This window comes from Colletotrichum gloeosporioides (assembly GCF_011800055.1).
Source record: "Colletotrichum gloeosporioides strain Lc1 chromosome Unknown consensus_45, whole genome shotgun sequence".
Lineage (NCBI taxonomy): Eukaryota > Fungi > Ascomycota > Sordariomycetes > Glomerellales > Glomerellaceae > Colletotrichum > Colletotrichum gloeosporioides.
This window is the reverse complement of record NW_025544690.1, coordinates 1-19,819: the sequence shown is the minus strand read 5'-3', so window position 1 is coordinate 19,819 and position 19,819 is coordinate 1. Positions and strand designations below refer to the sequence as shown.

Here is a 19,819-nt window from a genome sequence, read left to right as displayed (position 1 = left end):
GCCGGCGCCGGTTCGGATGACCATTTACTTAAGGACAACATTCCAGCGCGTGTCTGGATCTTTCGTGCGGCAGTTGCCGACTGTGAAACCTTGTCGTGCCATCAAGTAACCTCACGTCTGCCAACTTTTCCAACTTTGGAACTTGCGCAGCTTTTCTTCCATGTTGGAAGAGGACCAAATCCCAACTGTGCATACCAGCTGAGTGGCCAAGTAGTTGTCCAAGTCAGACGAGCTGATGATATTCAGGACGGAGACGCTGTTTCAGCAATGCATGAATCCCGCCCGCATCCCGACCGGCACCCCCATTAGGTCTTCCGTTGACCGGTCACATTAAACTTTGCTCCGACGCTGCCAATCCTGACATGGACAAACCACAATCAAAAACGCCTATTTTCCGTCGCATCTCGCCAGCAACTTCAGATGATGGGTCTCGTCGCTGAAAAACCCGAAACGACGGGTTCACGAAGGTCGGTTACGGAGCCGGAGACGCATGCCCTTTAAGTGAACCCTCCCATGACGCCTCCCGTGACGACTCCGGAAGTTCGGCATCACGACTTGGTCGGCTCTGCGGACAGGGGTCGCATGCCCGACTCACAGTGTTTCGGAAGCCAAGCATACGGCCACCACACCGGGCCGCCGTCTTCAGAAGACAGTGCCCGCGAAGAATCTATTTGAGATGGCATGCCTGATCGACTGTCGCAGGTTGTCTACAGATGCGCCTCTTCAATGGCGGTCGACCCGGGCTCCTACCAGTAAAACTCGAACCATTTTGTGCCCCTGGTCTTGAGTCTCCGCAGACATGGCGGATTCTTCTTTTCTATTTGCGATTCGTAATCGCTTGGGTCGTGATCTCCCACTTGCGACTGCGCAATCGCGCATTTCGAAACGGTCTCCCCGAAGTTGATCTATGCGTGGGCACGATGGGGAATCACACTTGGCAAAAGCTTGTGTGCATATCTTCCCTTGGCTCTCCGCAATTCAAGCCTTGTTGGTTCCATGCTTCTTTCTGCTTAGACGACTTCTTCGCTTTTCGCTTGTTTCCCGTATAGAGCTCCGTGAGCCTTAATCGCCGGGCTTCATTCCTTCGCCAGGCCTTCTCTTCTCTAGGTGACCATGCGGTTCACCAACTCGGCTGCAGTTGCAGCATTCGTTCCATTCTTTGCCCATCTTTCTGACGCGGCTCCTTCAAAGAAGTCAGATATCTCCAGGTTTGAGATTTCCACTCTAGGTGGCGGGGCTTTCCGGATAGAGCAGGTCCCCAACCCCGATTTTTACTATGGAAATCGACGAGGACCCATCGCCCTGGCCAGAGCCTATTCCAAGTTCAACCATCCCATTCCAGATGATCTTCTAGGTCTCATTGATCAGATTCTGGGAGAACTAGGCCTGTTGAACGGATCGAAAGGCGGACACAAAGGAGGAAAGGGAAAGGGAAATGGAAGTGGGAAGGGTGGTAACAACGGCTCTGGGGGTTCCAAGGGCAACGGCACAACTACAACGCCAGGAGCGGGAGGCAATGGTACCACAGGAAACGGTCAGTTTGTCACTGTATGTCCCTGAACTAAGGTATGCTGACATCCATCAGGTGGTGAGGTCGCTGCCATCCCGGCCCAGTTCGACAGCCAGTACCTCTGCCCAGTACAAATTGGCACGCCTCCCCAGACCCTGAACCTCAACTTTGACACCGGCTCGTCCGACTTGTGGGTATTCAGTAGCGAGACACCCGCGTCTCAAGTGGGAGGGCAGACTATCTACAAGATCAAGGACAGTTCGACCGCCAAGGCTGTGACTGGCGCGACATGGTCCATCTCGTACGGTGACGGCAGCTCATCCAGTGGTTCCGTCTACACGGATAAAGTGACCATTGGCGGTGTTACGGTTGACAGCCAGGCTATCGAGTCTGCCAACACGGTCTCGGCATCCTTCACCAGCAACCAGAACCAGTCTGGACTCGTTGGTTTGGCCTTCGGAACCATTAACACAGTCACACCCACCAAGCAGAAGACATTCTTTGAGAATGCCTTGAATAACCTCGCCATGCCGCTGTTCACTGCCAACCTCAAGAAGGGCGCAGGTATTTCACACCTCTATCCAGACACCAAAGTCGAGGACTAATCATCCCAACAGCTGGTAACTACAACTTTGGCTACATCGATACGACAGAGTTCACCGGCGACATCGCCTTCGTCCCGGCCAACACAACCCAGGGTTTCTGGCAATTCACCGCCCAAGGCTTCTCCGTCGGCTCAAACGGCAGCGCCGCAACCTCCGCGCCTCACCAAGCCATCGCCGACACGGGCACGACCCTGATGCTCCTCCCAGATAACATCGTCTCGGCGTACTACAAGAACATCGCCAGCGCCCAGTTCGACAACACCAACGGCGGCTACGTCTTCAACTGTAAGGACTCGATTCCGTCCTTCACCGTCGACATGGGCACCTACAAGGGCGTGGTGCCCGGCGAGTTCATCAAGTTCGCCCCCGTGGACGGCCAGACGATTGAGACGTCGACGACGTGCTTCGGCGGGATCCAGAGCGCGGCGACGCTGCCCTTCGCGATCTACGGCGATGTGTTCCTGAAGAGTCAATTTGTCGTCTTTAGTTCGAAAAGCGGAACCAACGAGCTTGGATTTGCGAACAAGCCATTGTGATAGACCATAGACCATGATATAGCAGTCGGGCAAACCATCGCGAACAGCTGGGTGCCCCGGCATGAATGGTTTTGTTTGGATGGTTTATGCATTGTTCTCACCACATGTCAACGAAATGTTACGACAGCGTTCAGGTTTGAAGATAGATACAGAAATAAACATACATAATGTTGCCTCTTTGCTCCTGTCCACCACCTGGCGGTCTTGCCACCGAACAGCAGCACCATTTATTACGTTTATGCCGATTGCAATGTCACAAGGCTCTGCGGGAGCATTCTTCGCACCAACAGTCCACAGTGTACATATACTGATGTAGTTTGGGATCAGATATGACGATCAGCCGACCAATGTGTTTCTTCTCCTTTGCTTTTTTTTCTTTCATTGGACAATGATTACGGTCTCTATTCAACAGCCAGGAAATACCTATGGCGGAACATTACAACGTCGAAGTCGAAGTCTTGCTTTTGGAATCTATCGTCCGCCAACAATTCCGGCGTATTCTTCCTCGACAAATTCAGAATACCTAAACAGTTCGCAATGCCTTCACACGCAGGACGGCGGCAAGGCTTGGTACCTAAGAAAGTCTACACGTATCGATATTTTGACAACGGAATGTGGTCACTTTCCAACGGGAGTCAACGTTGGCTTGAATTTGTTTGCCGATTATGGCTTAGATAACGTCCGCCCTTCTTATATAACAACCTCGATCGCGATGGACGGCAGACGAAGGCCTTCTCTAATTGCAGGGCTCAGGTAAATCTCACCATACAACTTTCTGGTCAGCTTGTCCCAGCGGCTCATTGAGTGGGAAGGCCTCTGGGTTTATCTGCTTTTAGGTTATGTGAATGTTGATTGTGAACACGTTCATGTCTTGCGGCAACGTTGTTCGGAGATTGCATCAGCTTCTATCGACAACGGGACTTCCACCACACGCCAGACATCGTCGACAGACGTTGTCGTCGCGAGATTTGCCTCAGTCCCCTTGCCAAAGCCCGGCCGTTCTTGTTGTGTATATGAGGAATCCGTTGGAAGATGACATGAAGTCTCAAAACAATAATGTGAAAGCATTCCGTGAAAGCATTGATCTCCATACGTTCGAGTCGTGTCTGGAGTCTCGCCGCATTGAGGGCAGAGAAGAGTGTGAATCTAGGCATGTTCTCGGGGATGACCTTCGATTGATAATCCCTCCTCATGTATTCAGCCGGTTGTTTCAAAGACAGAGACCATGCGGGATGATACATCGTCGTTATGTAGTGGCAATCGGCTTGCTCAACAGCTGTCTCACTGGTACGGGCTGTAGGCGAAACATTTGGCCAGGAGAATTACCTGACAATTCCTGGTGGCAGAGAGTGCCCCCTTCCATCTTTGATTTTGATACATTTGGCCCATTCCAGTTTAAATAGATCTTCAAGCCCCGACTTGGCCTTTGGTGTTCTTACGACGGGTGCAGTCTTCAGTCAGTCCCCAACGGTGTGCCCACCAATCTGACACTGGTCGTCGAAGGCACTGTCACATATCTAGTCAGCATTTCTCCGACTCTTTTCATTTTCCCGGACACGTAGACTTACCCATTCGACACAACCCAAGAAGCTTCCTAGTCGAAATCGTAGGCTTGGCTGTTGCACTGAGCGCGCCCGTTGGCAGGAAAGTAGCCGATACACTCGGAGAGGCCGCCGGCGCTGCACTTGACGTCGTCGCCGTACCGCGCGGCGTTCTTGCAGACTTCCTCGCAGCTGTGGGCGTACGTCGAGGTCGTACAGCAGTGGGACCCGTCCGTGAACTTGCACTGGCAGTAGTCGCAGGCATGTACCGCCAATGCCACGGCTAGCATGGCAAGGACGGAATGGATGAGGCGGACCATCGCGAGCTCTCGGTCGAAATGGGATCTTTGAGGGAAGTGAGATGGGTGAAGGCAGAGATAGACTGATTGTTTTGAAGAGGTGCATCGAGTCTGTGGTCCACAGGAGCTACGGGATTTCTTTCGGCGGCGTGGTTCTTATATATCCAGGTAGCAAATGCTGCTTTTCGTATTCTATACGTCATGGTTAACATCACGAAGTGGCGCGTCCGGTTACTTGCTATGCTTCTCGTTTCGAGTCATGTTGATGCTTGTCCGTCTCTCGGGATTGCCCCAGATTCTTCAACTTCTGGAAAGAGGCAGTATTCGGCACAATGTGGGGAAGAAACAACCTCAAAGGAACAGCCGCACGAGCACGTGGGAGAGATATTGGTCTGTATCGACTGGGAATGAATGTTGAAGCCCGCAAGCCAATAGTTCCAGTAATGTAACAACAATGTTCATTAGGGATGAGCAGAAACGTGGTGATGGAGTCATTTGCACCTTGCACTTGGTTAGACCAAGCACGTGCCTTGAAATTGTGAGCGGCGAGAAGAATTGGCGATTTTTGACCTGCGGTTGTCCGTGGAGTGTGATGTGAAGCGTCATTCCGAGCCGGCGCGGCAATGAAGAATCTCTTGGATTGAATTGCATGTACGAAGCTGCTGGCTCTACTCTTGCAGCCATGGAAGGTGCAGTATATCCCTACTGGCCCTGACCTCGACCACCTGTGACACCCCAACCTAGTCTATGCTGCTGCTACATTTCCCGAAAGCCCATGTCTGTAGTGCGTGCATGTCTTGATGATAGACGCTAGACGAGCCCCCTCCGCCAACCAACACCAATCCCAGCCTGCCCCCGGTGACCGCTCTATTTCTGACTGTTCAAGAAACTGAGATACGAGTTCCACCCGATGCTGATGACGTTGACGAACAGGACCCGGTGGTGGAGAGGGACCAGCTTGAAGTTGACCATCTGCACAAAGGGCCAGAGCATGTAGTTGGAGGTGAGCGCCGTCGTGTAGCTCTTCTCGAGCTTCTCCTGGGGAGGGACGCCCTCGAGGACGGCCATGGAGGACAGGAAAACGCCGATCATCACCGGGGCGAAGACGCCCTGATCGACACCGACGCGGGCGAGGATCTCGAGGTTCTTGTTGCGGAGGACGACGTTGTTCTGGAGGAACTTGAACCAGGTTGTGGCGGCGGGGCCGAAGACGGCTGGTGAAGTCAGCATAGGCTTGCTCATCCAAAGGGTTTGCCCTGGAGCAATAGGGTATCAAACTCACTTCCGCCGTAGAGGGCCATGCGGCCGGTGCGAGCCCACTCATGCTTCTCGAGGCCGCGCTTCTCGACGAGCTGCTGAGCGGTCAGGTCACCAGTGGCGAAGAGGATGGCGGTGGTGATGCTCTGGGTGAGCAGCGGGCGGGCCGCAAGTCGTGCTTGATACCTGTGGGTGCGGTCAGTGATGGGATTCAGCAATATCAATATTGAGATGAGGCTCACCAGCCGAGCATGGTGAAGGTCGTTGGAGATTGGTGGAAAACCCGAGACTGACTGGGCTGGATTTGCGATTCAATCCAGCTGAGAAACGACGCAGAAATGTAAAACGCTCAATAAGACCGAGGAAACTTTGATAAACACAGAAAGGGAAAGGGACAGGTCGTGAGCGAGTGAATTGAGGCTGGGCGATGTGAATTGGTCGGTTGGGGAGGGTGAGAGGTGAGAGGCGCGCTTCAAGATTTGGAGGGTGCTGCCCCAGCAAGGAAGGTGGATGACGATCGGTAGCTTCTGTTCGCTGCACGTGACAGCAAAGCTCTATCTGGCTTGAACGGAGTGGTGCAATCACAAGGACGGGCAAAAATCAATGGGAATCTAGAACATTTGGAAAAAGAAACGACTTTGATCTGACGGTGAGGCGGAAAGCTCTGGTTTAAGCTCCTGCCCAAGACTCAGGGAATATAGGATTTATTACTCGGGGCCGTCGCGATAAGGGACTTTTCCTTGTCTCGCAGCCAGATGCTGGATTGGCCACGAGTCGGGATTTCCAAAAGCAGATCTCCGTGCCAGCGCGTAATGCAATACTCGGGGTCAGGTTCCATTGTTCCATCCGGCCAGTCTTCCCCGAAGCCCCACGATGTCCATATTCACAATCTGGGGTGCAGGAATGAGGTTTGGCTCAATGGTCATTCCCAAGCTTTTTGATCCCATTCCGCAGCTTGAGCTTTCTGGGTTCCTTTGCGCGTGGTCGATACGAAGGAGTCAATCGTGGGAACATAAATACAATGGGCGAAGAGGCAGAAATTTTCGACAGGCAAAGGACCACCGCCTTTTCGACCTCGTTGTCGCTGCCAGACGCGTCTCGGGCTCGGGGCCTTGCTGGCTTCCGCCCGCCCAGACGATACTGCTCGCCAGTTTTCAACGAACGATCCTTCACTTCATCAGCCTCGACGTCGTCACCTGTCGTTATTGCCCTTCTGACCACACCAGCAAGCACCACCTGAATCTCGGCCCAAAAGACTGCGTCTTCTTCATACCGCTGCGCAAGGCAACGAACATAATGAAAACGATGGATATATCAAAAATTGCGCCCACGATGGCCCCGAAGGGCAATCGAGAAAGGTCGACTCCGCGATGTGCAATGCAGGCCTCCCTCTCTGCCGCTCGGATTTCTTGATCACCCGACGGCCAGACAAGGTAAGTATGAAGAAGAGAAGTTCTAAATCAAGCAAAGGTGGGAGACTGGCGAGGTTTATATAGATTTTCGCGAGTGGCCCGCAATCAGTAAATTGGTACGTACCATGGGTGCCTGAGGTGCGAGTGAGGCCTTCCAGGTTACGACCACCTTCTGCCTGAGGTAGGCAGACAAGCGAGAGGCAAGAGGCAGGCGGGAAGTAGGTCAGAGAAAGTGCAAGAAGCTGAGCGCCTGCTTTGCCGTGTCAAATGACTCTGGTAGCCAGCTGAAAAGGCCGTAAAGGGGCAGGTGCCTTCCTGAAGCCAGGGGATGAAAATGGCAGGCACGCTTCTCGTGATGACTTCTTAGGAAGGACGCAACGGCGCCCTCAACCACAGACATCAGCGATGGCGGTCCATCTACAACACGAAACGGGTCGCATTGAGCCAGTATATCCAGGCTCGCCCGTTTGTGACATTGAGATCAGTCAATGAAATCGCCTGCAGACCACAGATGGGTATTAGCAGCTTAATGGTCCGGGTACCTCATCGGTGGTCGTCGCCGTTGCGGCTCATCGGGAGCTGCGAACCCCGCGCCAGTCTCGGTGTGGCCAATGAGCTCCGGTGGTGGGGAAGATGAGGAGAAACTCCGGACGATGGGGAGTGGTAATGTAGATCTACCAAGAACAAACCGACTTCATTCTTGGAACGATAAGTCCGGCATAGGTGATTAGGACCCATGAATACATAGTGCTACGTCGACAGAATCACAGTTCACACAACGTCGTTGAGCGCACCTTCTCTTATCGTCGACTATAGCAGGAGTCTCTTCGGGTGGGTTCTGACCTTCTCATCAACTCCACCGTCAAGCAGGGCCGGGATTCTTCGGGGGCACCCTCTGAGCCACTGCAACGTTGCAAGCCGCATCTAGTGTGCATGAGTATCTACCCTACGGCTCTTGACATCTCGGTGGTCGCATTCAGCATACTTCGTACATTTAGTTGATCAGGATTCCAGACCACCTCTTGTGTGACCTTCTAGGATCAAAACAATATCCAACGATGACAGCCTCAAACCTGCTCGAACGCCTCAACCGCGATGGCTTCGTTGTTGTTCCCTCGATTATGTCCGAGGGACAGCTCGCAAAGCTCCGGGAGGCAACCCAAGCAGCTACGGCGATGGCCCGGGCCGGCAAATGGCCCAATGTACGCACACTCCCGAAGCAGTTTCCGCCATGGCCGCTCGCCGGCCCCGAGCCGCCAGCGGAGGGCATCTGGGGCGTGCAGGGAATGATGCACCCGGACATGCCCAACAACGATGTCTTCATCCGAACCTATTTCTCCGATGCTGTCATTGAGCCAACAAAGCAGCTCTTGCAGTGCACTGACGATGACCTCGTCATGGAGCTTTTCAACTTGCTCATCCGGCCGGACCACGATTTCGAGCTGCGATGGCATCGAGACGACATCCCGGCGACGGCCACTGCGGACGAGGAGCTTGATCGTCTCAATAAGCCAGCCTATTCGGCGCAGTGGAACCTCGCATTGTATGACGACGCTAGCCTTATCGTTGTGCCTGGATCACACACCAGAGCCAGGACGGACGTGGAGCGCAACGCGGATCCATACGAGAAGGAGATTCCGAACCAGCTGCTGGTGGAGCTCAAGGCCGGCGACATTGTGTTTTACAACAACAATATTCTACATCGCGGAGCTTACGTTGCTACCAAGGAGCGAATGACACTCCATGGAAGCGCCGGTCATGTGAACGGTAGCACTCTGCGGGCGCGTAATGTATTGCAACACGGACTGAAGGGCTGGGCAGACAAGATTGACCTCGGTGTGCTGGACGAGAAGGAGCGGGCTCGGGCTGAAAACATGCGGAGAATGCTTGTCAAGCTGGGTCAGGAGGCGGGGGAGGTGGGATATTCCCTCGAGGGGTAGGAGAGATAAAGAGATAATGGATCGTCTTACAAGACAATGTGCTGAGTCCATGCAAGTAATGCTGCGCTTCCGAGGACGAGAGGCTGGGTTGTGTTGGAGACTGACCAGCGGTGTGTCACAGCTAGCTGGGCGGTGACTTGGAATTGCGCGATTGTTGGTCATGCACAATCGGCGCTTGTGATCCCGTGACCGTCTACCATAAGCCCATCCCCAGTAACAGTAAAAAGAGGATCATGTTCGGTGAGAGGTTCTGGAACAAACACTCGCGTCATCCTCCAGAATCAACAATCGCTACCGCCCTCCAGACTGAACGTTGTTTCATCTCAAGCTCAACAGCAATTTACACAGCGCTTAGAAGAGCCCGGGAGTAAGGGCGAATGTGGTCTGTGCGCGTGTGTGATGCCTAAGTAACCAGGTATCTGTGGATGTGAGCTTTTCCCGTTCTGCGGCCATATCCGGGTTTGCCAACCGTCAACCGACTCTGTCGGCATCAGCCTCAAATCTCCTCAACCACCTCCCAAAACACCGTCACCTCCCCCGATCGCTCGATACCCGTACCACTGGCGACAATGTTGCCCTCATCGGTGCGGCGCGTGGTCGCCTCGGCCCCCCAGTCGCCCCTCGTCTCCTCCCTCAGCACCTCCGCTCCGAGAGCGGCTGCGACCTTCACCCTCAAACAGGTCCAGAGACCCGGCGGCCACCAGAGACGATGGTCCTCTTCGAGTCCCTCGAGTCCGAACAATAACGGCTCCAAGGAGACACCCGCCGGCCAGAACGTCCACGCCTCGGCATCGAGCTCGAACGCCAAGGCCAGCGGCGAGAAGCGGAAACGGAAGAGCAAGGAAAGCGCCAACAGAGATGCTGCGCAAAAGCTGCCCAGCGTGCCTAGCACACAACACCTGTCGCAAGAGGGTATGTTTTAAGTCCGAAATGGTATCAATATGGATCACATTGACTGGTTCCTCGCAGCCCTGGGACTGTCGACCTTCTTCTCCCTCCACCGGCCGATATCAGTGACCCACAGCATGCCCAAGAGCGTCACCGAAGAGGCTTTCGCCGCCATCTTCAAGCCTCGAACCCGCGCCAACAAGACCGCCGATGTCATCAACACGCTATCAAGGACGGCCGACGATATTGAGGGCGCTATGGCGAAGATGACCGTCACAAACCAGGAGGTTGATGCGTCAGGCGAGCCTGTCCAGAAGATTGACCTCAAGCACGCCGACGGCAGCGAGTCGAGCGTCTATGTCCAGCTGAACGCCATGGCCGGACAGTTCGTTCCCTTCCGCCCTCCCCCAGCGCCTCAACAGGAGGGTGTCGCCGATGCCCACGCCGAGTCCGCCGTTGAGGACGTAGTCGACGAAGCCCCTCACCACCGCATCTACAAGGCCATGTTCACGATCGAGGAGAGCACCGATGCCGACGGACAGATCCAGGTCCTCGCCCACAGCCCCAAGATCATGAACGAGGAGGTCCCGCGCTCGTTCCTCGAGCGCATGGCCCAGCGCCAGATGAGATTCGACGAGGCGCAAGGCAACGACACCATGCACGCCCTTAGTGTTAGACGTCAGCGCAAGCTCAAGATGAAGAAGCACAAGTACAAGAAGCTGATGAGGCGCACGCGCAACCTGCGCCGTAAGTTAGACAGAATATAAGCTGGTGGTGGCTGTATATACAAGCCCACGGTTTTCTTCACTTTTCTTCGGACGCATTTCGGGAAACTGGTCTCTCATAATTGGTGTTCGGCCTAGCATAGCCGCTGTCTCCTTTTTCCTTGGTCATCTTTACGACTACATAGAAAGCGAGAGACAGCCTTTGCATCAGATAGCAATGATCAACTGTTGCATCACTCATGACCACGCCGTCTCCCCAAGAGAGACTCAGAGCCTGCTCAACGCCAAAGACATCCTGTAACAACAAGAAGTGTATTAGTAGCTACATAAGGGAAGGAGGAAATTCACGGCTTCAAGATTCTCATGACTTGCTCCTTATCTTGAGCGATCGTATGTGACTTGGGTGGTGATCTTATCGGGTGTGGCCAGTCGCAGAGTGGTGGGGTGGTCTTAGCGGGAAAACTTGCTGCACCCCACCACCAGTGTCCACCAGAAAGCTGACCGCCCGGCAGAAAATGTTCTCTCCGCCAAATTTTTGGTTTTCTTAAGGTCTGCGACGCCCGTGAGTTTGCGCGCAGTACAGCAAATCCGACCTGTTCCCCTCTGCAATCTCACGCCGTCTGCAAGCTTCTCAAGATGTCGACGCGCAAGGCAGTGTAAGTTGTGAAGCTCCATATGCTTTTGCGATCAAACTGCTCACCCATTACTACAGAGATCAGCGGATTCCCGCTCTAATTCGCAATGGCATCCAAGAGAAGAAACGCAGCTTCTTCGTGGTTGTCGGTGACCGTTCCAAGGATGTCATAGTTCACCTCCACTACATCATGTCCCAAGCGGACATCAAGCAGAACAAGTCTGTCTTGTGGGCATACAAGAACAAGCTTCTCGGCTTCACCAGGTAGAATCCCTCGACGCGCTTGCAGGAAAGCTAGCTGACAAAGTCATTGCCAGTCACCGCAAGAAGCGCGAGACCAAGATCAAGAAAGAAATCAAGCGAGGCATCCGCGAAGCCAACAACGAGGACCCCTTCGAGCTCTTCGTTTCCCTCCACAACATCCGATACGTCTACTACAAGGAGACCGAGAAGGTACTGGGAAACACCTTCGGCATGTGCATTTTGCAAGACTTCGAGGCCATGACGCCAAACATCCTCGCCAGGACGATCGAGACGGTCGAGGGAGGTGGTCTGGTGGTTCTTTTGCTCAAGGGCATGAGCAGTTTGAAGCAGTTGTACACCATGTCTATGGACATCCACTCGAGATACCGCACTGAGGCTCACGACGACGTTGTTGCCCGCTTCAACGAGCGCTTCATTCTGTCGCTGGGTAGCTGCGACTCCTGCTTGGTCATTGATGACGAGCTGAACGTCTTGCCCATCTCCGGCGGCAAGAGCGTCAAGGCCCTGCCCCCGGCGGAGAACGACCAGCCCAAGACACCTGCACAGGTGGAGCTGGAGGAGATGAAGGAGTCACTTCAAGATACCCAACCAGTCGGCTCCCTGGTTACCCTGGCGAAGACGGTCGATCAGGCCAAGGCGCTTTTGACTTTTGTGGATGCCATCGCAGAGAAAACTTTGAGGAGTACAGTGACTCTTACGGCTGCCAGAGGTCGTGGAAAGTCCGCTGCTATGGGTGTGGCTGTTGCGGCTGCTGTTGCCCACGGCTACAGCAACATCTTCATCACTTCTCCCTCACCAGAGAATTTGAAGACGCTGTTCGAGTTCGTCTTCAAGGGCTTCGATGCGCTCGGCTACGCGGACCACGCCGACTACTCGATTATCCAGTCTACGAACCCCGACTTCAACAAGGCCATTGTCAGAGTCAATATCCACCGCGCCCACCGTCAGACTATTCAGTACATCAGGCCACAGGATGCGCACGTTCTTGGTCAGGCTGAGCTGGTTGTTATCGACGAGGCCGCTGCCATTCCTCTGCCCTTGGTCCGCAAGCTGATGGGCCCCTACCTCGTCTTCATGGCATCCACTATCAACGGTTACGAAGGAACTGGTCGTTCGCTGTCCCTGAAGCTCATCAAGCAGCTGAGAGAGCAGTCAAGACCTGGGGCCAAGACCAATGGCGAGACGGAAGTTGCCGACCGGTCAACAGGCAAGGCCGCAAAGGACCAGGCCTCGAGCCTCCAGGGCAGTCGCACTCTTCGCGAAATCACTCTGTCTGAGCCCATCAGATACGCCCAGGGTGACTCAGTCGAGAAGTGGCTGAACAAGCTTTTGTGTCTGGACGCCACCCTTCCCAAGGCCAAAGCCAGCAGCCAGGGATGTCCTGACCCGTCGCAGTGCGAGCTTCTCAAGGTCAACCGCGACACCTTGTTCTCTTTCCACCCCATTCCCGAAAAGTTCCTGCAGCAAATGGTGGCGCTTTACGTTGCCAGCCACTACAAGAACTCACCCGACGATCTTCAACTAATGAGCGATGCCCCCGCCCACGAACTCTATGTGCTTATTGCCCCGACAACAGACGGCAAGCTCCCTGAACCCCTGTGTGTTATTCAGGTTGCGCTGGAAGGAAAGATCAGCAGGCAGAGCGTCATCAACAGTCTGAGCAGAGGACAAAGGCCTTCTGGTGACTTGATCCCCTGGCTTGTCAGCCAACAGTACCAGGATGACGAGTTCGCTTCTCTTTCCGGCGCCCGTGTCGTCAGGATAGCCACGAACCCCGAGTACGTGTCTATGGGCTACGGCACCAAGGCTCTCCAGCTCCTCACCGACTTTTACGAGCAAAAGTTCACCAACCTCTCCGAGGATGCTGACGTTGGTATGGAGGAGACGTTGACGAGAGTGACCGACGCAGAGTTGGCCAACACTTCTCTGCTCGCGGATGACATCCAGGTCAGAGACATCAAGAAACTGCCGCCCCTGTTTGCCAGATTCTCCGAGATTAGGCCTGCAGCTCTGGACTATGTCGGTGTCAGCTACGGCTTGACGCAACCCCTTCACAAGTTCTGGAAGCGGGCCAACTTTGCCCCTGTCTACCTGAGACAAACCGCCAACGACTTGACTGGCGAACACACGTGCGTCATGCTCCGGCCTTTGGAGAGCACCGCAGACCAGACATGGCTCGGCGCCTTTGCGAGGGACTTCCAGCGCCGTTTCCAATCTCTGTTGTCCTACCAGTTCAGAGAATTCCAGTCGATCGTCGCGCTCAGCATTGACGAGTCCGCCAATGCTGGTGCCAAGCTCGATGGCACTGAGCCCACGGCCCTGACAAAGGTCGAGCTCGACAGGCTCCTGACGCCCTTCGACCTGAAGCGTCTCGAGTCGTACGCCAACAACATGCTCGACTACCACGTCATCCTTGACCTTGTCCCTACGCTTGCCGGTCTTTACTTCACCGGTAAGCTCAAGGCCAACATCAAGTTGACGGGTGTGCAGCAGGCTATCCTGCTGGCCATTGGTCTGCAGCGCAAGGACATGGACGTCATCTCTCAGGAGCTGTCTCTGCCGAATTCCCAGCTGTTGGCCATGTTCATCAAGATTCTTCGCAAGGTCACGTCCCACTTCAGCACGCTTGTGTCCGCCGCTGTCGAGGCTGAGCTTCCCAAGAACGCCATTGGCGTCAGTAGGGACAACGCTTCTGGAGCTCACGACGATGAAGTCGTGGACCAGAGGTTCCAGCCTCTTGAGACTTCTCTCGAGGATGAACTCGAGGAGGGAGGCGATGAGGCTCTGCAGAAGCTCCGTAAGAAGCAGCGTGAGCTCATTGACTCCCTTCCCCTTGACCAGTAAGTCTTTCATTGTACATGGTATTACAAAGAAATATTAGACTAACAACTATTCTAGGTACGAAGTCGACGGCGACGCTCCCGCTTGGGCGGAGGCAGAGCAGGCGGTCAAGGACGGCAAGTCTGGTGTAGTAAGTGTCAAGACCAGCAAGTCGAAGCGCAAGGCCGGGCCTTCGGCGGCGGACGTCTACGAGGAGGCCTTCGGGGACAAGTCCAACAAGAAGGCGAAGAAGCACAAGAAGGACAGGAGCTGAACGGGTTGTAAAGAATGACTAAAAGTGTAAAAGCATCATCGTTCTCAAAAGGGGGTTGCGGTATTTGTCCTACAAAAAGGGGCCCTGGAGTTCAACTGGCATCTTTCTTGTTTATATGAGAGGTTTCTTGATTTGAGTAGAACTTAATGGTATAGCCATCTGAAGAAGTCTGGGTTTGATGGGTTCGGTGACTGCTGTCGATGGTTTGCTATCAACGAGGGGTCCCAAAAAGAGAAGGCACCAAGGCGCCGCCCTTCTCTCCTACCTTTCCTCGATTTTCAACACCGCTCCTTCCCTTTCGCGATCCGATTTCTCCAGCCCATCCACCTCTTTCTGACTTTTCGTCCTCCGACACACCTACCTTGTCTGAACAACCCCAAAACACCCGCAAGAACATCACGATAAAACAAACTTTACCATCGTCACCCATCAAATGCAACAGACATTTCCACTCGCGCATCCTACCGTTCAGGCCAAGACAATTCGACACCATCCCCCCGAACACAGAACCAATTCACGACACCGTCGCCATGTGCACCGAAACCATCGCCTTCTGTGACAAGTGCGGCTTCCACCGCCACATGCACTACCACCTCTGCGCCTCCTGGATCTGGTCCTACCGCGAGATAAGATGGGGCTTCAGAACCCCCCTCAACTCCATCCCCAAACCGCGCGACTGCCCCCATCTCGACGGCGAGGCCAAGACGGAGATCCTGCCCGGCCGCTGCCCTAACGCGCAATGTCCTGGACACGCCGTCAAGGCGCAGCAGGACGCCGAGAACGACGCTAACGGCACGGCGGACACGAGGACCAAGGTCGAGAAGATCGAGGCGGAGAGGATCAAGCTGGGGTTTAGACGGTTCCGGCCGCAGGCGTTTACGGACCCGTTGGAGGTTGGACGACCGCATCAGCGCAAGTTGCCTGTCGTGATGCTGAATTTCAAGCCGGAGGAGGGGTCGGGATGGGGACGGGTCCGGGGCAGCGCGGCGGGGAGCGCTGCGGGGAGTGCGGCGGGGAGTGCGGCGGGGAGTGCGTCAGGGAGCACGCAGGCAGAGGTTCATCCTGGGGCGAGACCCATTCCGAGACCGTCGACGTCGACGCATACAAGTGCAGAAGATGTTCGGCCTCCTGTGAGGAGACGAAGGGAGTTTAACGGTCCTATGATGATGCCTCATTGACGCAACCACACGGGGTTGCCTAGATGACTGATGGAGAGGACCCGACAGCGGACTGGACATGACGCGGTGGATAACGAGACACGACATGCTTTATTCTGATACCCATACGTGCTCAACACGTCGGAAATTCGACGATGCCTGGGACAGCGATCAGCTCAGCCGTTGGTTACTTACAGTTCAATTCACCGCTCTTATCTTTTTTATCGCATGAATTCGTGAACCTTGACTTGACCAGGTGAAGTCCAAGGGTGGACCGTCGTGTAAGCCATCCAGGCATTGACCAATCAAACCCTCGACCCATCATTCGATCGCCCATCGAGAATGTTTCGCTGCAGCGCGGCAACTCGGCAAGGATCCTCCCCAAAACACCCAGCTGCCAACGCCAATTAAGCCTGTTTTTCGACGCTCCTCCCCCCTGAAGAGCAAATCTCGGCAGTGGGGTGCGTGTTCTAGGCGTTCCTGGCGTTCCTGACTCTCCCCCTGTCGGCGGGCGACAAGACACCCCACAGCGCCCATCCTGTCCACTGAGGAACCTTTTTGGCCCTGGTAGGATCATGCACGTTGGGGGAGCACGTCCGCCTCCGCGACCTGGGGGTTGACCTGAACTTTTTAAATTTCCCCCGTCTCCCCAAAAAAGGCGTCCGAGTAAACATTGGATCGTCCCATCTCCTCCTCTCTCTCCTCCTCACCCTCGACTTCATCCAGCTCCATTAGGGTAGAGAGCTTGAGCCGTCAATCAACCCTGCCCGTCTTCGCTCGACGCGATACACCCTCGTTTTTCGATTCACCCACGTTCATTCGTCGCGGTCACTCCCTCGTTGTGTATTTCCACCAGCCACTGTCTTTTGCCAAGCTCTCTTCAACAGCAAAGGAGACGAAAAGAAAAGCCAATCGCGAAATCCTCCCACAGCAAAAGAAAGATGCAGCCACTCGCCCTCGCCCTCCTCCTCGGCGGCGCCCTCGCCGCCCCGGCCCCGACCCCCGCTGCACCCCTCGCCGCGCGCGCAGACGTCCTCGCTCCCACGGCTGCCTGGATCAGCGTCGCTGGCGACGGCGTGCCCAGCACCGTCACCCCCGTGCCGACAACCATCTCCGGCACCCCGACCTACGCCTCCGCGGCGCCCAACGCGCTGACCGGCAGCGTATTCACCATCACCGACTTCAGGCTCGTCAAGGTCACCACGAGCACCGGCGCCCCGCCCGTGCCCACCGCCGACCACAAGAACGGCCAGGGGGCCTTCGCCCCCTGCAGCAACTCCGACGGTGACTTTGCGCCGTTCTGCGACCCGGCCAAGGGAAGCACGCTGTACACGGACACGACGTACTATGGTATGTGACTATGACTCCACCAGGGAGAATGAATGGCTGACCTGTGCAGTGACCTGGGACTCCTCCGTCCTCATCAAGGGCAACCAGACCGACGTCCGCGTCAAGATCAAGGGCAAGGAGGTCAACGGCACCACCGTCGGCGACGTCATCTTCAACAAGGACACCGAGTCCTCCCAGCTTGCGGCCTACGGGTACTACGCCTGGACCGTCAGCAGCAGCCTGATTCCCAAGGGCCAGGACAACGCGACCATCGAGCTGCTCATGACATACACCATCAACGGCGTCGCGCAGACCGACATCACGGGCCCGCAGGTCCTCGTCTCCAAGCGCGCGACGTACCACCCCGAGGGCGCCAAGATCCCCAAGGGCCAGGAGCTGTACATTGCGCTGCCGACCGTGTTCGGGTTCCTCATCATCTGCCTCATCGGGGGCTGCCTCTGGAACCGCAAGACGAGGCAAATCGGGCTCGGCAACATCATGAGCCGCTCGAGGCACGGGTACGGCGTCGGCAAGTCGCGCGCCCAGAGGCTCGGCGCCAAGGTCAGGAAGAGCGTGTTCCGCGGCAAGGACCGCGGCATCGCGCTGCGCACGAGGGAGATCAGCCCCGACGGGTACCAGTACCGCGACGACCCGATGCCGCAGCAGCCGCAGTACCAGCAGCAGCAGCACACCGGCACGGGACGGCCGAGAAGGGACAGCGACGCGCTGGGCAGCCTGGCGGGTACGCCCACCTCTGACCGGTTCGACTTCCACGACACGGGCGCGCAGGGAGGCAATGCGTTCCGCGACGAGATGCGCAGGCAGGAGCGGGAGAGGTATTAGACGCTTGCGTTTTCGGACGTAAGTGAAGTGTCTTTTATGCCGAAGGATGTCATGAGTTGGGAAACGTTATTTTGAATGATGTCTGGACAAGAGTATAGAATCCATGAGACGACGATTAGAGATCTCTGTGCATGTAATATGTAACAAATAATGAACTCACGAAGAGGCGGCCTTGAGCTGCGTATGAGTTATTCCACCACCTTGCTTGAAAATTCTCGAGGTCGTGAAACGAGTCCTTGGTACAGAAGGGCTGGCTTATTGCCCCGGGACCTCAATCAGAGCGTTGTCTCCGGTTTGTGCACGCGGGGGAACATCCAGCGAAGATGTCACGAAGTCATTGGAGGCATCGTAGTCCCAATTTACCTTCGCCACCGAGGGCATCGTCAATGAGGCAGGAGCCCAGGTTGACAGAGCAGCACCCCTTTCACGCTCAAGGTAAAGAAAACATCCCTCCTACGCGTCATTTTGCTTGTAAGAAAAGAAATCAACAAAGGGAAACAAGAGAAGAAAAAGGGGAAATGATAGGAAAAACACAAAAAAGCTTGGGTTCGACATGGTACTATAGTCTATAGCCCTGATTCGAACCCTACGAAAAACCAACGGTTTTTACAATTCGGTCTGTCAGACCAACTCGACCACGATCGTGGGAGTTCCGTGGGGGACGTCTCCCCGAGAAACCGACGCAGAACTCACCCTCTTATAGGGTACTCGCAGCTTCCCTTAGATGTCAGGCAGGCAGGCAGGTCTAGACAGGCGCGGTGCCAGCTGCCACTCAGCCCCGTGACTGGTTCCAAGGTATTGGGAACAGTATTTGTCGGGTTACAAAACACAGCTCCCTTAATCGCCAACGAACAATCAATGAGATCACAGGTCTCCAGGCTTCACCCAGGGTGCTCCTTCTCAGGCGAGCGGCGGTGACAGCCCCTCCGTTTGCACCTTCCACACGCCCATTGCAATTTATGGCAGAGTCTGCGAATATCAGGCAAGTATACTGTAACGTCTTTCGGGGCCGTCATCTTGCTCCGCATATTCCTTTTGGTGGAGTGGGCAAGACTTCCGCGGCATACTTGTTCAACAGTTTGTCTCCTGCAAGGTAGTCACAGCGACGACTCAAATGCCAGGTAGTCTGTCACAACTACAGGAAAATGACTGGCACTATTCAGTTGCCCTTCTAAACAGACAGATCAGTCTCGGGTGTTATACACGCCTCATCTTAGCTCCTCTATTCCTGGTCATAAGAGTGCAGTTAACTGGTTCGTAGAGCGACGGGCTCTCGGCACTTTCGAGAAAGTTATTGGCCGTGAAAATCTTCCATACCATCAGCGATTCTGAGCAATCTGCCTGGCATAGTTCACTATCTGGATCTGGTATAAGTAGTCGCATCATGGAAACACGAGATAGTGTCACAAGCGACAATCGTGGAGGCTGTTGCTGATTGCTCATGAGTTGACACCTGCTCCATGCCACGAACTCTCAATATCTACGTCTACGTGGCAGGCATCTCATCATTTGAATATCAGTTATACCGCTACGGTCAGTGTCCCCGGACTGCACTTTTCAAGCGAGTTTTGCTAGTCGGGCAGTGTTCGTGAGCTATCCGGGCAGTGTCCCCTATAATCTGTGATTATAGAGAGAACGATAGGGAGAACGATAGAAATAGTAATAAGGATAACGACGATAATAATGATAATAATAATAATAAGGATAATAATAATATAAAATAATAATAATAAAAGTAAGAATAGGAAATATAATAGTTACTTTAGAAATAGACTATAGATTATA

At 54.7% G+C, this 19,819-nt stretch overlaps 7 protein-coding genes across 7 annotated transcripts; 5 read left to right on the top strand and 2 right to left on the bottom strand.

Moving 5' to 3' along the window:
• Positions 1-1,113: 1,113 nt before the first annotated feature.
• GCG54_00001993 (Endothiapepsin) lies at positions 1,114-2,651 on the top strand (the record flags this gene model as incomplete). The annotated part of the gene is made up of 3 exons (XM_045402093.1): positions 1,114-1,534; positions 1,586-2,074; positions 2,128-2,651. 3 exons carry the CDS (start codon positions 1,114-1,116, stop codon positions 2,649-2,651), a joined length of 1,434 nt encoding a protein of 477 aa, XP_045264375.1.
• A 1,594-nt stretch (positions 2,652-4,245) lies between these two features.
• Positions 4,246-4,512, bottom strand: GCG54_00001992 (uncharacterized protein; the record flags this gene model as incomplete). The annotated part of the gene is made up of 1 exon (XM_045402092.1): positions 4,246-4,512. One exon carries the CDS (start codon positions 4,510-4,512, stop codon positions 4,246-4,248), a length of 267 nt encoding a protein of 88 aa, XP_045264374.1.
• Positions 4,513-5,358: 846 nt separating this feature from the next.
• GCG54_00001991 (Protein sym-1) lies at positions 5,359-6,001 on the bottom strand (the record flags this gene model as incomplete). Its single annotated transcript, XM_045402091.1, has 3 exons — positions 5,359-5,747; positions 5,774-5,934; positions 5,991-6,001. The coding sequence occupies 3 exons, from the start codon at positions 5,999-6,001 to the stop codon at positions 5,359-5,361; spliced, it is 561 nt and encodes a 186-aa protein (XP_045264373.1).
• Positions 6,002-8,218: 2,217 nt separating this feature from the next.
• On the top strand, positions 8,219-10,755 carry GCG54_00001989 (uncharacterized protein; the record flags this gene model as incomplete). The annotated part of the gene is made up of 3 exons (XM_045402090.1): positions 8,219-9,059; positions 9,533-10,012; positions 10,070-10,755. 3 exons carry the CDS (start codon positions 8,219-8,221, stop codon positions 10,753-10,755), a joined length of 2,007 nt encoding a protein of 668 aa, XP_045264372.1.
• A 594-nt stretch (positions 10,756-11,349) lies between these two features.
• GCG54_00001988 (RNA cytidine acetyltransferase) lies at positions 11,350-14,705 on the top strand (the record flags this gene model as incomplete). Its single annotated transcript, XM_045402089.1, has 4 exons — positions 11,350-11,369; positions 11,426-11,611; positions 11,665-14,451; positions 14,510-14,705. The coding sequence occupies 4 exons, from the start codon at positions 11,350-11,352 to the stop codon at positions 14,703-14,705; spliced, it is 3,189 nt and encodes a 1,062-aa protein (XP_045264371.1).
• A 530-nt stretch (positions 14,706-15,235) lies between these two features.
• On the top strand, positions 15,236-15,883 carry GCG54_00001987 (uncharacterized protein; the record flags this gene model as incomplete). The annotated part of the gene is made up of 1 exon (XM_045402088.1): positions 15,236-15,883. One exon carries the CDS (start codon positions 15,236-15,238, stop codon positions 15,881-15,883), a length of 648 nt encoding a protein of 215 aa, XP_045264370.1.
• A 920-nt stretch (positions 15,884-16,803) lies between these two features.
• GCG54_00001986 (uncharacterized protein) lies at positions 16,804-18,034 on the top strand (the record flags this gene model as incomplete). The annotated part of the gene is made up of 2 exons (XM_045402087.1): positions 16,804-17,212; positions 17,262-18,034. 2 exons carry the CDS (start codon positions 16,804-16,806, stop codon positions 18,032-18,034), a joined length of 1,182 nt encoding a protein of 393 aa, XP_045264369.1.
• Positions 18,035-19,819: the final 1,785 nt, after the last annotated feature.